The sequence below is a fragment of the Polychytrium aggregatum genome (assembly GCF_025602895.1).
Source record: "Polychytrium aggregatum strain JEL109 chromosome Unknown BJ171scaffold_13, whole genome shotgun sequence".
Taxonomy (NCBI): Eukaryota; Fungi; Chytridiomycota; class Chytridiomycetes; order Polychytriales; genus Polychytrium; species Polychytrium aggregatum.
The window spans coordinates 221,312-234,199 of record NW_026516215.1 but is presented as its reverse complement, the minus strand read 5'-3'; the positions used below and the strand labels follow the sequence as shown (position 1 = coordinate 234,199).

Sequence of the window (12,888 nt, the reverse complement as noted above, 5' to 3'; positions counted from 1 at the left end):
TTTGCTGATACTGCCGGGCGATTATGACTCGTTTCAGGGGCAGCCAAGCATCCCACCGATTTCTGCAGAGGTGGCTTGCTGTTGTTCCTGCCCAGAGTCTCTCAATACTACTCCTTTCAGATAGACACAGGCGCTGTCACAGATTTCCGTCAGCCTCGAGGGGGAGGGTTGTGGTGAACCTCGAACGACAAGTCCCGTCAGATCGGTGGATGTCCATGTGGATGGCCTCAGGCAGCGGATGCGCTGGAAAACAACACGAGTGTATTCATGATCCAGAAATTGAAGAAGAGTCTCAAGCACAAAAAATAGAAGAATCGGGGGGGGGAGATGATACATCGTCTGCACACCAAAGGTCGTGGAGAAACAGCTGGACCGGACATGGTCGGATTAGTTTCGGTGAGTACAAGAGTTTCGAATGGACATGTGTCGGTGCGGGGAAGAGAATGGGCGGCGAGATATGATCGCGTGAGGACAAAGTCACTTGTGCCTCGAATGGGGAGCAGAGGGGGCGTATTGCATCACGCTGCATTGTAAGCCAGCGATAGAAGAGAGCAAGGGAACTTTGATACCGAGATGGACTCGTGTTGTCCACAAATGCGGTGGAGAGGTGGGATGATACTGGCTGCAGCGGCTATTACAGGGGGCGATGACATAGCATGGCATGTACATGGCTTTGCGAAGGGTAGCCTCTTGTCTATTCGTCTTCTTCCAGTTTGTTCGGATTGGCAAAGGTCTTGTTGTAGCACGGCGTCGACTTGTCGTTGTAGTGCTGGTACAGACCCTCGGGGTTGTTGGGATCGTTCTTGAGGGTTTGTTGGCACTGAGGGGTGAGGCCAGGGAGACAGAGCAGATAGGGCAGGGTTAGATCGTTGCCCAAGGCTGGGGTCGTTGGCTGAGAGTACCGCCACACCCGTTCTTTGACGCAGAGGGAGCAAATGGCACGCGGTCCTCAAACGACGCCGCCAATCCAGGCGATATCGGATCACTCCAAGCCAGCGCGTCCAGAACTGATTCGATTGGCACCGATTCGCTCGTCAGACAAGTGCTACGGCCGTCGCCTCGGTGGACAGGAGCACGTTGGCTTACCAAGAGACAAAAGTGGGTCCGGCAAATCGGGCACTCCATGTGGTTGCATCCCTCCGATTTCTCTATCGGGGTCGCGCAGCTCGGACACTTGGTGAAGCGTTTGTCCTGCAAGATCAGGTCGTCCAGAGCGGTGTCGTTGGCAGGAACTTGGCCTCCGTTTGCGGTTTGATCACACAAGGCCGCCTCGCAGGACATGCCGACGTGCCAGCGCCTCAGCTTGCATTGGGAGCACCAAGTCAGCAGGCAGGTGGGGCACTGCATAAAGTTGCGTTCTCCCGAGTCGACCAAGAAGTAGGTCGAGCAGTCTTCGCCAATGCACTGCACAGCGTTTGGATCGGTGGCGAGGGCACGCTGGATGCAGACTTCGCCGTACTTTTTGAAGAGCTCCGCGTCGGAGCACTGCTTGATGACAGACTCGTCCAGATCCGTGCTTGTCTGTGAGGCCTTGCACGAGGGACATGGGATCGGAATCTCGCGGTTGAGAATGGCGTGGCGGACGTGCTGGGTCATGCACTCCTCGCAAAACGAGTGCGCACATCGCAGCACAACGCTGTAGGCCATCCGTGAAGAGTCCTGACAAATACCGCAGACGATGGTTCCGCCATCTTCGGAGTTGACGGGTGGGTGATCGGTCGCCACGGTCTCGAACGGGTTGGCGACGACGGGAAGTACCACAGGGACGTGGCGTGGTGGTGGCTTCACGGGCTCGATGACATACGGGGTGGTCTGGAGGGTCGAAGGCTTAGGGGACACAGGGCTGGGATGATAGGACGTTTGGGGATCTTGGCTGAGAGTATGGGAGTAATAGACGGGGATGGACTCGCTGGTCGAGTTGTGAGGGTGCCCCCGCAGCGGGGGAAGGTCGTAGGGCGGATGCATGGGCGATATGTCCTCGATGACGGCGAATCGCTCAGGGGCAACAATCTGAGGTCAAGAGGGCGTGCGGGCGAGGTTAGAAAAGGACCGCACAAGCACGACCCAAGGATGGGGCTCCCCGCCCGCTTGCCATTCAGGGGACATGAACAACGGTGATATTTCAGCCGGCTCTGCTGCTGGTGTTGTTGCTGGTGCTGGTGTTGTTGCTGGTGCTGCAGGTGTGATTGTGATTGTGGTTGCTGTTGTTGCTGGTGCTGGTGCTGGTACAGAAAAGACTCACCCGCTTCGGAGCCAAGGCATCCTCCGCCGACTCTTGCAGGACCAGTTGGAGCTGGAGCTCCTCGGCAATCTCCTCATCAGACCGAGTCCCGGCAGCTTGGGGCTGCTGCGGCTTCGACTCGAAGCAACCTGGACGAGCAGCAACGGGTGTCAGACATGTTGATCGAAGGATAGCGACAGTGCATGCGGCATCGTGCGGAGCAGAGGCAGGGCCAATGAGGTGCACTGGCTGACAGTGCAGGCAGGAGGGGGGAATGGAGCGCATTGGCGGGCAACAGCGACGGGAAGCAGAGGGGAATACATGTGGAGCATTTAGGGCAAATGACATACCCATGACTCTGAGAAAGCTCGGTTGCGACAGACGCAGAGAGACAGGGGGGCTTTGTGGCTTTGCAAGTGACGATGCCGGGAGAAGCGGCGTGCGAGGAGACGAGCAGCAAGAGCGGGATGGGATGGGATGGAAGGAGAACGGGCAGAGAAGACTCTGAAGGCGTTCTGCGGTGTGGCAGGCGAGAGCAGCGAGGGGCGGCGAGAGGCGGCGAGAGGCGGCGAGGGACGCTCTCGCTCCTCGCTGGAATGCGGCGGTGCGTGTGGCGCGGTGGATGGATCGAGTGTGGGTCGAGTGTGGGTCGAGTGTGGGTCGAGTGAGTGGGTCGAGTGTGGGTCGAGTGTGGGTCGAGTGTGGGTTGATGGATCGATGGTGTGATTGTGCCTCCCACGTGGCTGACCACGTGTTCCCCCCCCCATCCCTTGCTTTCCCACCCGCCGCGCACATTCCCGCGGCCATGCGTGGGATTGCTCTGCGGCGGTTGTGCTTCCGTTGGTCTCGCCGCTCGGATCTTTGTTCTGGTGTCTCGCTCGCAAGCCCGATCTCGCTGCTCGGGCCGGCCGCATCCGCGTGCATCGATATCGGGTTGTTGTTGGGTTGCTGCGTCTCCCCATCCACTCGACTTGGTTCCCACCCATCCGACTTGGTTCCCACCCATCCGACTTGGCTCCCACCCATCTATTCCCGTCTATCCGTTCCCATTCCCATTCCCGTTGCCTCTCTGCGGCCCGTTCCTGCGTGGCCGCCGTGCACGCCCCCCTCCTGCACTTGCCGCACCTTGCCGGCTGCGGCCGCCCATTGCTTCCAAGCGCACGTTTCATGGCGCGCGCCGTTCTTGGCCGCTGTCTTTGCTGGATCGATCACTTGCAGAGTGGTCGCCGCATGACCCACCACCAGGCCCACCACGTTTCCTGGCATCACTTTTTTTTTTGCCCCTCTCTCCGTCCTGGCCCTGGCACCATCTCGGCTATAAATACGCCGTGGGATGCCCAGTCTCCTCAACACCATCGACCTGGCGCTGCTCACAGCAACTCCAGCAACTCCACAGCCCCAGCCTCACACTCTACCTGCCCGCTTCCCCCTGCCAGACATGTTCTCATAGAAGAAGACACCATTATTAAACACGAGCCCCTCAGCCGGGTCGCCGCATACCTGCAACTGGGCTCGTCTTTATAATGGATCTTCTCTCTATTGGACGCTCGTCTCTGGCCTCTCCACTCTCCGGCTTGCCCTGCAGCCCTTTCTCCCGAGCATGTGGCATGTGTCCCCCTTCTCATTATCTCTGCGCTGACATTCAGTCGTGGTCGCGGCATTGTCTATGCGATGGCAGCTATATTGACCTCCTTCACATGCAGAAAGAGCTGCTCATCCGGCTGCACCCGGTCGGGATGCATGCTCGTCACAAATCTGCCGGCTCTTTAGCCAATCAGCCGCAGGTTTAGGTAATATGTCGCGGGCTGCAGGAACATGCGTCGTGTCATTCTCCGGAGCATGCCTCCGAGCCAGCTCTGTGTCCGCCGCAGCAGGATCCCGGTGCATCCAAGGCAACAAGTCATGATCCGCAGCGGCCATCCAAAGAGACCATTCCAGAGCAAGATGCCGGAGCGTGCTGTCTGTCGCCACAGAACCAAGTATCCACCACCACCACCAACGCCAAAGCCATTGCGACCGAGTCCTCGAGTTTTGCCGACAGTAGCCGCGGCGGCCATGGGCGACAAAGGTGGCAACGGGGAACAAGAGGAACAGCAATATGAACCGCAGCTGCAACCATAGCTGCAACCGGAGCACTCAATCATGTCAAGATGGTGGAAGATGAGGTGTGCCGTTTGCCAGTCGAAACGCATGGCGGCCTCCTTGATCGCGGCCATGTGTCCGTTGCAGAGGTCGTGCTGGTGATGGCGAACAGGGTAAGCGTTGTCGCTCTCGATCTCGAACTCGGTGCAATCCGCCAGGTCGCTCTTGTCGGTGTCTTGGTGAATATCGTGATGATCTATCTGCGGCGATGGGGGAGGTGTTGTCGGTGGTGAAAGATGCACCGATGAGGCGGTCGATGGGGACAGCAGAGCATGCATCGATCCTGCATATTCTTCGGCCGGCTGGTCATGAGGCGGATACGGAGGAAGAGGTGGCACGTTTGTGGCAACAACAATCTCGGTTTGCTGTGGTGCTGGTGGTGGTGCTGGTGACTGTTGCTCCTGTTGCTGCTGCATCGCACTGCTGCTGCCTGGTGCCATTGCGATCGGGATCAGGCCCGTGGGAATCTCATCGACGCCGCCGGCTTCCGAGTCGTTCGGCTCGTTCCCAGAAGCCGCCGGGAACTCGGGCGTTTCCAGGACCACCATTGGCGCCGGTACCAACGACAGCGATGGCTGAGGCATGCTGCAAGCTCGCGGTCGGGGCGATATACGCTTGAGCTCGCAGGCACGCAACAGGCCCCGAACGCAACCCTCGGCATCGGGCAGGTTCGCAGCCAGCAGCCGGTCCAGCAGCGGCGACAGTTGCGCACATGTTACCTCCTGGGCAAAGCGCTCGCTGGTGCAGACGGCCTCAAAGACCCGCGCGCTGCGCTTCCAGATGGCATGCTCCAGGGTCAGCACCAGGTTGTATTCGTCCACAACGACCTGGGGAAAGTGCTCCGAGACCCCGGCGGTGAGCAGGAGGTGACACAGGACCCCGCTGTGGATGTCGACGGCCCAGAGCAGCGGGATGGTGGGTGCCTGACGAAGGCTGTGCTGCAGGATGTGGTCGTTGAGAGAGCCCTTCTCGAAGTTGGTGGAGTGGTAATGTCGACGGCAGGTGGCCTTGAGCTTGAGGAGCGACTCGAGCGGCAGCAGCGCGATAATGGCGAGCTCAATGTCGTATGGCAGGATCGTTCCCAGCAGCATCGTGGTCGTGGTCTGGAGCGGCGGCGAACTTGCAGGACTGGGCCGCTGGCCGCTGTTGGGCGGCTATATCCATGACGCAGAAGCGGTCCTGATGCGGACCTGTGAGCTGGAAGTGGGCTGCGCACCGGTCTCCGAGCCACACGATTGGTCCAGGGGCTGCCGCGACGCGATTGGCCGTGACGTGGAGGAGATGTGGAAGGCGGCGCCTCAAGTCGGAATCTCATGTCGGAATCACAGTCAAGATCGGGGGCGAGATCAGGGGCGATCGGCCTCAGGGGCCCGTGGACATTCCAGAGTCTCGCTAGCTCTGGTCCAAGCTGTATTCATCCAGCATCGGATCCTTATCCAGCAGGCCGCCACCGCCACCGCCCATCGACCTCGTGTTCAGACCATAGTCGCTCTCCCTCCGCTTCTGGAGCTGCGTGATCAGATAGATAAAGAGCATCGATACCACGGCCGAGACGATAAAGATCACGTCGAACCAGTGGTTGTAGAAATCAAACTCGATTTGGCCGAGCACGTTGCTGATGATGGTTCTGCGATGGCGACGCAAAGAGGGACATTAATGATTGCCATGGCATTGCCGCAGGCGCAAATGTGGTGTCACTGTACCTGTACTGTGGCGGCAGATTCATTCGGAGCATCAGGACGGTGCTGAGAAAGTATATGCCCATGATGTGTGCCAGGAAGATGGTGATGTTGTTTGGAGACACCGAGCTTGAGAATGTCCTAAACCACTGCAGGAGCGAACATAGTTGCATCAGCATGGTTGGTTCCTTTGCGCAGAGTCGAGTACTGGCAGCGAGAGAGTGCGAGCAACAGCAATAGCACATGCCCATTCAACATCAAAGATCTAGGCCGTGCGGCCACCCACCTTGGTAAACTGGATCAGCAGGCCACGGATCGATACCACGACCATGATACCAACGAGCACAAAGCTCAGCTGCTGCGACCAGAACTCAATGTCGATCGAGATGCCCAGGTAGTGTACGCCAAGATTGAGACCATGTGTGACCGGGTCGACGGTGCCGCGCCGATTGAAAAGCACATTGATGGATGCCTGTTGGGAGGCCCCGATGGCGTTGATCCGTCAATCGTAAGATGGCAGGGGCAGTTCGTGGGTGCGCATGCTGAGGATCCCTGAGTAGGGCTGTCGACAAGACTCCCCCACATGTGCAGTATGCTCGATTCACATTTGGTGAACGGCATCCGTTGCGATTCCAGGGCCATTCTCTTGAGCAGCAACACCGCATTCGGGCTTACCGTGAGCACTTTCCAGAAGCAATAGATTGAGAACCCGTAACCAAGGACATTGAGCAGTTTTCCTTGGGCCGTCTGAGCTTGCGCTAGCTTATCCTATATGGGGAGAGTCGGAGAGTCGGAGAGTCGGAGAGAGACATGCTCGGTAAATTTAGTGAAGGATGAACGATGGATTGACGGGCGAGTCGGTGGACGAGTCGATGTATGAGTCGGTGGACGACTCGGTGGATAGCTGAATGGGATGCATACCCGCTCGGCGTTCATTTCATCGAGCTCCAGGAACATTTGCTGGCACACACTTTCGAGGGCCTCGATGCTGCTCATCTGTGTGTCGAGGCCTTGCAATACGATCAGCATCAGTCCCTGCCGTTGCTTTGCGGTTATGCAGTGGGTGTCGCGCACGGCACAGCAAGCGATATGAAAGGCTGCTTGAGGCGAGGCAATCGTCGATAACCTACTCTCCCTCCCAGAGCTGATACTCGAGACATTATGGTATGCTCGGCGCAACAGGCCGCTGATTCCATAGCTTCCCTTCTGCAGATCCAGATGCGGCGTTGCCGGAGCAGAGCGTGGAGAGGTCAGCGGCCGGATCGGTGCCGAGAAGAGACAGCATCCAGAGTCGGTAGCAACGCAAAGACACATCGCAGACAGACGCTCCTCACCGGGCCTTCCTCGCGTCGCTTGTACATATCCAAGGCGAGCTTTTTCTTCTTGGTCAGGATGCGCTGATAGTTTTGCATCAGTCGGCGTTGTGCCTCCTGGACATCGCCTTCGCTCACGTTTCTGGAGGCGGGTAGGCAAGAAACGGCGTGAGCTTGGCATGTCGGCACGATTGAATAAGCGTCGAGGCAATCCCTGGCACTTTCAGCAACCTTTTTTGCATCTGCATCTACAGAGACACGATGAGGAGAGCTCGTACGTCAGTACGGAGCCCTGGCCCTCTGGCCTAACCTACCTCAGAAATATGAACAGCGTTGTGTAGGGGCTGTTGACGGCACCAAAGCCGGACAGGATGGCCATCATGGTGACGCCAATGACACCGACCCGGCCCATGAATGGCTCGAGAGAGGTCAGCGAGAACTGTGTCCGGGGCCGACTGAGCGGGAACTGGTCGCCGACCTTCCAAAACAACAGGGCGTAGATCAACCACCCGATGAACGCCAGGATCCAGCGATACGGCGCCCACTCTGAGGATCAAGCACGAGGATGAGGTGGCTATGATGAGTTGGAGGCTACCGTGGGCACTCGGCATAGGCGGGATGCATCGCCGAGCGCAAGCGGCAATACGGCTGACGGCCCAATGGGTCGCACGTTTGGACGGATAATCAGATTCGGGACCACTCACTCTTGCGTTCGGCAAAGACCAGATAAAACTGGTAGAATGGCAGGACAACGACAACGTCCACGAGCATGGCATAGAGCGTGAACTTCCAGTGGATCCATCGTGCTCTGCCGATTGTCGTTGTCGAGAGGTGGGTGAGAGGCGACAGCGCAAGAAATTGAGCACCCCATGAATATGGACAGGGTCGATGCCGGCAATTGAAGCCTGCAGCCCAGAGCCAACCGAGGCTGGCAGGCACCTGCGGAATGAGAGACATGGATAGATCCCACCCCCTTCCCTTCTCCCAGCGAGCGATTACGCCCTCGGCCGTACCTGGCGTTTGTGATATTGAGGATCTCGAAGATGACGAGCTCGAAGAGCGTGCACGCCCCCGAGAACGTGGCCGAGAAGAGCAGGCGAACGAGCTTATTGCGGACGTCGTAGTCGCGGAAGAGGGTGCCCATAAAGAAGGCCCAGCCGATGGCAAAGAAGAGCACCTGCGAGAGCACAATGACAACGGAGCTCTCGAGCAGCTCGGAGAGCGACAGCGGCGGGCTATCTGTTTCGGGAAGCGACGGCATCGGCATATCGCGGACGGCCAGAGGGATTGCACTGCCGACGATGGCGGGCAGTTGATGGCGAGCGGGCGGCTGGGTGAGGAGGAGGAGGAAGGCCAAAGGCAGACGCGTTTGGGAGGCTGGACCAGACGGCCTGTCCTGCGGCCTGTGGGGCCGAAATGGATACTGGGCTGCAATGCAAGGAGCACCACCAGCAGCAGCAGACAGAGCGATCGAGAAACGCCTGAATCGTATCATTCCATGCGCCGCGATAGACCAGCACCGTCATCCACACCGACGTCGGTCTGCAGTCCGGATGAGCGGCAGCGGTGTCTGTCGTATCGGATCCATCCAAGACGGCCCAGAATTCTCTCATCCGCAACTCAAAGTGGGTCGGGTCAATGTGTATTTACCAACCAGTTCCCTCACCTTCCTCTGATATCCGCATATTGTACACACTTTACACAGGACACCCTCACGATCCCATGTCAGCGTAGTCTGTGACGGCCAAGGGAGCGCCATCTGGGAAGACCAATCGGCCATGCATTCCAGCAACGGAACAATCCCCGCGAACCATCCCCAAAGCCCGGATCGGCATGTTTCTGACAGAAGTCTGGGATCAGGGCCAGCGAGTGTCTGCGGGAAGGAAACCCGACACAGACACTGAAGCGGCTTTCGCTACGGAGCTGTGAGGGGTGGGTAGGAAAACTTGGCAATAGCGGCCATTCCCGGCGAGGGCTGGGATCGAGAGGACGTTTGCATGCAAGCTACGGTGCATAAAGAACAAGATGGACACACTCATGCCGACAATGGGAACAAGAGATGGACGCATTTGATCGGCCAAGGCGGCGGGCTTCAAAACAATAGAGGCAGAACATTATGGAAAGACACCGGAACGACCGAGGGCGGTGTGCGACGGTGTGTTTCATAATGTGTCTACTTCTATGATTTGGACGGATGCGCTTGGGCGGCGGCTGAGGACCGGAGAGGAGAATGCGGCCGAGGCAGGAGAGAAGCGAAACCCGCGCTGGTCGATGTGGGCGGTGAGAAACGGGCGATGCACATGGTTATATATGCGGCCGGGTCAGGAGGATTGCGCGCAGCAAGCCGCGGCGGCGGGGAGCGAGAGCGCCGCGAGGAGGCGGCGAGAGCACCGCGAGAGCTCGGCGAGAGCGCGCCGGCCAATGGGCGTCCGCGCAGCGCCGATGCGCAGAACGTGCGCGCCGCGTGGATTGCGCGGGGGGGGGCGGCGCCGCGGACGCGTTGCGGCGGGGCGTGTGCGGTGGCGGCCGGGGTGTCCGCTGATACAAACTTGGGTGAATCAGAGATGAATCAGAGATCAGCGATGAATCAGCGGTGAATCAGCGGTGAATCAGCGGTGGGATATATATCTACCTGTCGACTTGGATCCTGCCTTCAATCTTGGCCTCGGTCTTGGCCTCACTCTTCGCCTCGGTCTTCGCCTCGGTCTTCGCCTCGGTCTTTGGAGCTCGCCATCACCGACACCCTGCCAGCCCGCTGTCCCGTCGTCCAGGGGCGTGGCCGCACCAGTCGCGCTCTGCCAGGCTCTGCTCAGCCATCTGTGCGCGCACTCGCCCGTCTGGCCATCCCCCTGCCCATGCCGCCCGTTTTGGTGTGCACAAAGCCGATCTCGCTTGGTCTGCTCGTCCCCGTTTGGTCTGCTCGATCCTGATGCCTCCCCTGGACTTGTTGCTCAACCGGCTGCCCGACAGCGCCCACATCCACGCTGCCCTTGCCTCGCTGGGCAGCGCCGGCTTCCACACCGGTGCGTTTCGGCTGCTGCTCGCCCCCCGCCCTCGTCGCTTCGCCGTCGCTGTCCTGACCCTCCAGCTTCATGGTGTGTTGCTCCCCAAGATCGCGACCTGTTCATTGCCGACGATCACGTCATCGTCCAGAGGGCAAAGATCAGCCCCAGCGTAAGTCTTGGTTCCGCCCGTGGCCATCGGCTTGCCTGTCACTCAACTCACCGCAACCATCCACAACATCCACAACATCCACGAACACAGACCCTCAAGCTCATCAAAGCTCGGCTGGCTGAGACCCTGGTCGTCCCGCACTCCCTTGCTTCGGATCTGGCGGCTGAGGAAGAATCGAGGGCCTTTTGCATCCCAACTGGTTTCCTTGGGTGAGTCTTGCTGAATCCCCACATCCACATCCACATCCACATCCACATCCACATCCACATCCACATCCACATCCACATCCACATCCACATCCACGGCAATCACCCTTTCTGTATATGCATACGCACCGACATACGCACCGACATACGCACCGACATACGCACCGACATACGCACCGACATGCGCACCGACATGCGCACCGACATGCGCACCGACTCCCTCGCGATCGGTCGCTGACCCTCGGTTCCTGCCGCCACATGTCCCCTCGATTGGGCGTCGCATCGGCTCAAACATGCGTCCCTTTGTAGACTGGACCAGGAACTCGATGGCGGCTTTCAAACTGGCAAAATCTATGAGTTTGTCGGCGGACCCGCCACGGGCAAGACCCAGGTGCGCTCTGCCGCATCCATCGATCATGCCGTTGACGGCGATTCCCCAGTCCGCCGGTCCGCCACTCTGTCTCTGGATCTCCCCTATGCATTTTCGGTCGCCTGACAATGATGTGTCATCGATTCTGCAGATGGCCCTCTTTGTCGCTCTCTCGGCGCTGTGTCATCTCCCGGACGCTACGGTGATCTATCTCGACTCTGGCAACTCGTTTTCTCTGGATCGATTTCGGCAGCTGTTCGAATGCAGCAGCTCCTTCAACCGCTTTCACGAGCAGGGCATGGTACGGACCCAGTACGGACCCAGTCCTCGCACCCGGCTGCAATCACTCTCGATTCTCTGCCCATCATATCCGAGACTTACCCGAAACCGATCGCTCCCAACCACTTACCACAACAACCCTTGGTCTTGCTGGCTGGTAGACTATCGAGAGACTTGTCGCCAGATTCAGATGCATCCCATGCCACGATGCATTTGAGCTTGTGTCGGTCCTGGAGGCTGTTTATGAAGCCTGTTCGTGTCCGCCTGCATCGTCCCCGTCCGTTCCATCGCGCACTTCCATCGGCCTACTCGTGATCGACTCGGTTGCCTCCATACTCTCGCCAATGCTGGATTTCCAGAAGGACGTCCAGGGTAAGATGGTCGACCTCGGCGGAACCCGGGTATCTCACCACCAGGCACCTTCGCAAGCGCGATAGCAACAGCATGGCCACTTGGATCCGATCCCGACGAAACCGAACGGCGCTATTCGCTCATTTGTTACGTTTTGTATCTCTAGGACACGTTCTCTTGCAGACAACTGCCAATATGCTGAGGGATCTTGTCCAGTCCGGCCACATGGCAGCGGTGGTATGGCCCATGCGCAATCCTCAAAGAAAGTGACCTTTGCCTGGAATGGACACTGCGCTGACCTGTCATATCAACTCCCTAGACGGTCAACCACATCATCCACTTTGGCGAGGATAAGGCCCTCAGTAACACGATGAGCGAGTCGATCGACTTCAGGTCCGCGCTTGGCACAACCTGGGCCTTCACTCCCAACTACCAGCTTCATTTCATCGGCGGCACAGTCCTGGACTCATCCGAAACTCTCTCGAGCCGCAGCGAAACCGGCGGCTTCGAGAACGGGAGCCATTCCGCGCCAACTCAGCATCGAATACGGGTCATCAAACGCAATCTGATCCAGCCTGTGGCCTCGCCGATATTCGAGTTGTTCGTGGGATCCGACCATGGCTTGTTCATCCAAAGCTGAATTTGCTGCCTTTGATCGGAATGGCTCGTGATCCGGCAGCCACCGACGAGATATGGGCTGATGGCACCCGACCCGATGACGAACAATGTCCAGCGCATTTCTGTAGCCTCAGCGTCGCGAATGATTCTCCAAATATCGGAGGCTGTAGCTGTTTCATCTCTTGGCATCTTCTCTGACCCGGATCGATGGCCACCTTTGACGACGAAGCGACTCACCCAACACTCCCGCTGCTCTCCGATCCCGCTGTGTCGGAGATAATCGTAGCCCCGGTTTAGCCTCCGCCAAGCGTGCAGCCCAGCCGTGATCTTGGAGTTGTGTGTATTGTGCATGACAGCCAAACCATAGAAGTCACCGGAAGTGAACTGCGCCTCAAGGGCACCCGTTATCCAGTCAGTCGAATCAGACAAGTGAGCAAAAATAAAGATGAGAATGGCATGAGGTCAAGCCATTTGAGGCAAGGAAACACAGTCCGCGGCAGCGATGAAGTCGATAGCTAGACTGGTGAACGAGGGT

General features: G+C 58.5%; 5 protein-coding genes across 5 annotated transcripts; 1 reads left to right on the top strand and 4 right to left on the bottom strand.

Moving 5' to 3' along the window:
• Positions 1–611: 611 nt before the first annotated feature.
• BJ171DRAFT_51981 (uncharacterized protein) lies at positions 612–2,696 on the bottom strand. The gene is made up of 4 exons (XM_053112382.1): positions 2,572–2,696; positions 2,243–2,370; positions 1,087–2,010; positions 612–820 (listed from the first exon to the last, which is right to left on the bottom strand). The coding sequence occupies exons 1-4, from the start codon at positions 2,573–2,575 to the stop codon at positions 695–697; spliced, it is 1,182 nt and encodes a 393-aa protein (XP_052967855.1). The 5' UTR covers positions 2,576–2,696; the 3' UTR covers positions 612–694.
• A 1,175-nt stretch (positions 2,697–3,871) lies between these two features.
• Positions 3,872–5,608, bottom strand: BJ171DRAFT_499575 (uncharacterized protein). Its single transcript, XM_053110486.1, has one exon. The coding sequence runs from the start codon at positions 5,452–5,454 to the stop codon at positions 3,988–3,990; it is 1,467 nt and encodes a 488-aa protein (XP_052967854.1). The 5' UTR covers positions 5,455–5,608; the 3' UTR covers positions 3,872–3,987.
• A 131-nt stretch (positions 5,609–5,739) lies between these two features.
• BJ171DRAFT_499573 (Abscisic acid G-protein coupled receptor-domain-containing protein) lies at positions 5,740–8,689 on the bottom strand. Its single transcript, XM_053110485.1, has 10 exons — positions 8,369–8,689; positions 8,060–8,163; positions 7,670–7,901; positions 7,377–7,497; positions 7,173–7,248; positions 6,964–7,052; positions 6,718–6,810; positions 6,329–6,514; positions 6,067–6,191; positions 5,740–5,990 (listed from the first exon to the last, which is right to left on the bottom strand). The coding sequence occupies exons 1-10, from the start codon at positions 8,620–8,622 to the stop codon at positions 5,756–5,758; spliced, it is 1,515 nt and encodes a 504-aa protein (XP_052967853.1). The 5' UTR covers positions 8,623–8,689; the 3' UTR covers positions 5,740–5,755.
• Positions 8,690–8,984: 295 nt separating this feature from the next.
• BJ171DRAFT_499572 (uncharacterized protein) lies at positions 8,985–9,614 on the bottom strand. Its single transcript, XM_053110484.1, has one exon. The coding sequence runs from the start codon at positions 9,422–9,424 to the stop codon at positions 9,212–9,214; it is 213 nt and encodes a 70-aa protein (XP_052967852.1). The 5' UTR covers positions 9,425–9,614; the 3' UTR covers positions 8,985–9,211.
• A 549-nt stretch (positions 9,615–10,163) lies between these two features.
• On the top strand, positions 10,164–12,663 carry BJ171DRAFT_51902 (P-loop containing nucleoside triphosphate hydrolase protein). The gene is made up of 8 exons (XM_053112313.1): positions 10,164–10,378; positions 10,468–10,529; positions 10,620–10,738; positions 11,045–11,126; positions 11,257–11,406; positions 11,546–11,756; positions 11,902–11,972; positions 12,055–12,663. The coding sequence occupies exons 1-8, from the start codon at positions 10,285–10,287 to the stop codon at positions 12,373–12,375; spliced, it is 1,110 nt and encodes a 369-aa protein (XP_052967851.1). The 5' UTR covers positions 10,164–10,284; the 3' UTR covers positions 12,376–12,663.
• Positions 12,664–12,888: the final 225 nt, after the last annotated feature.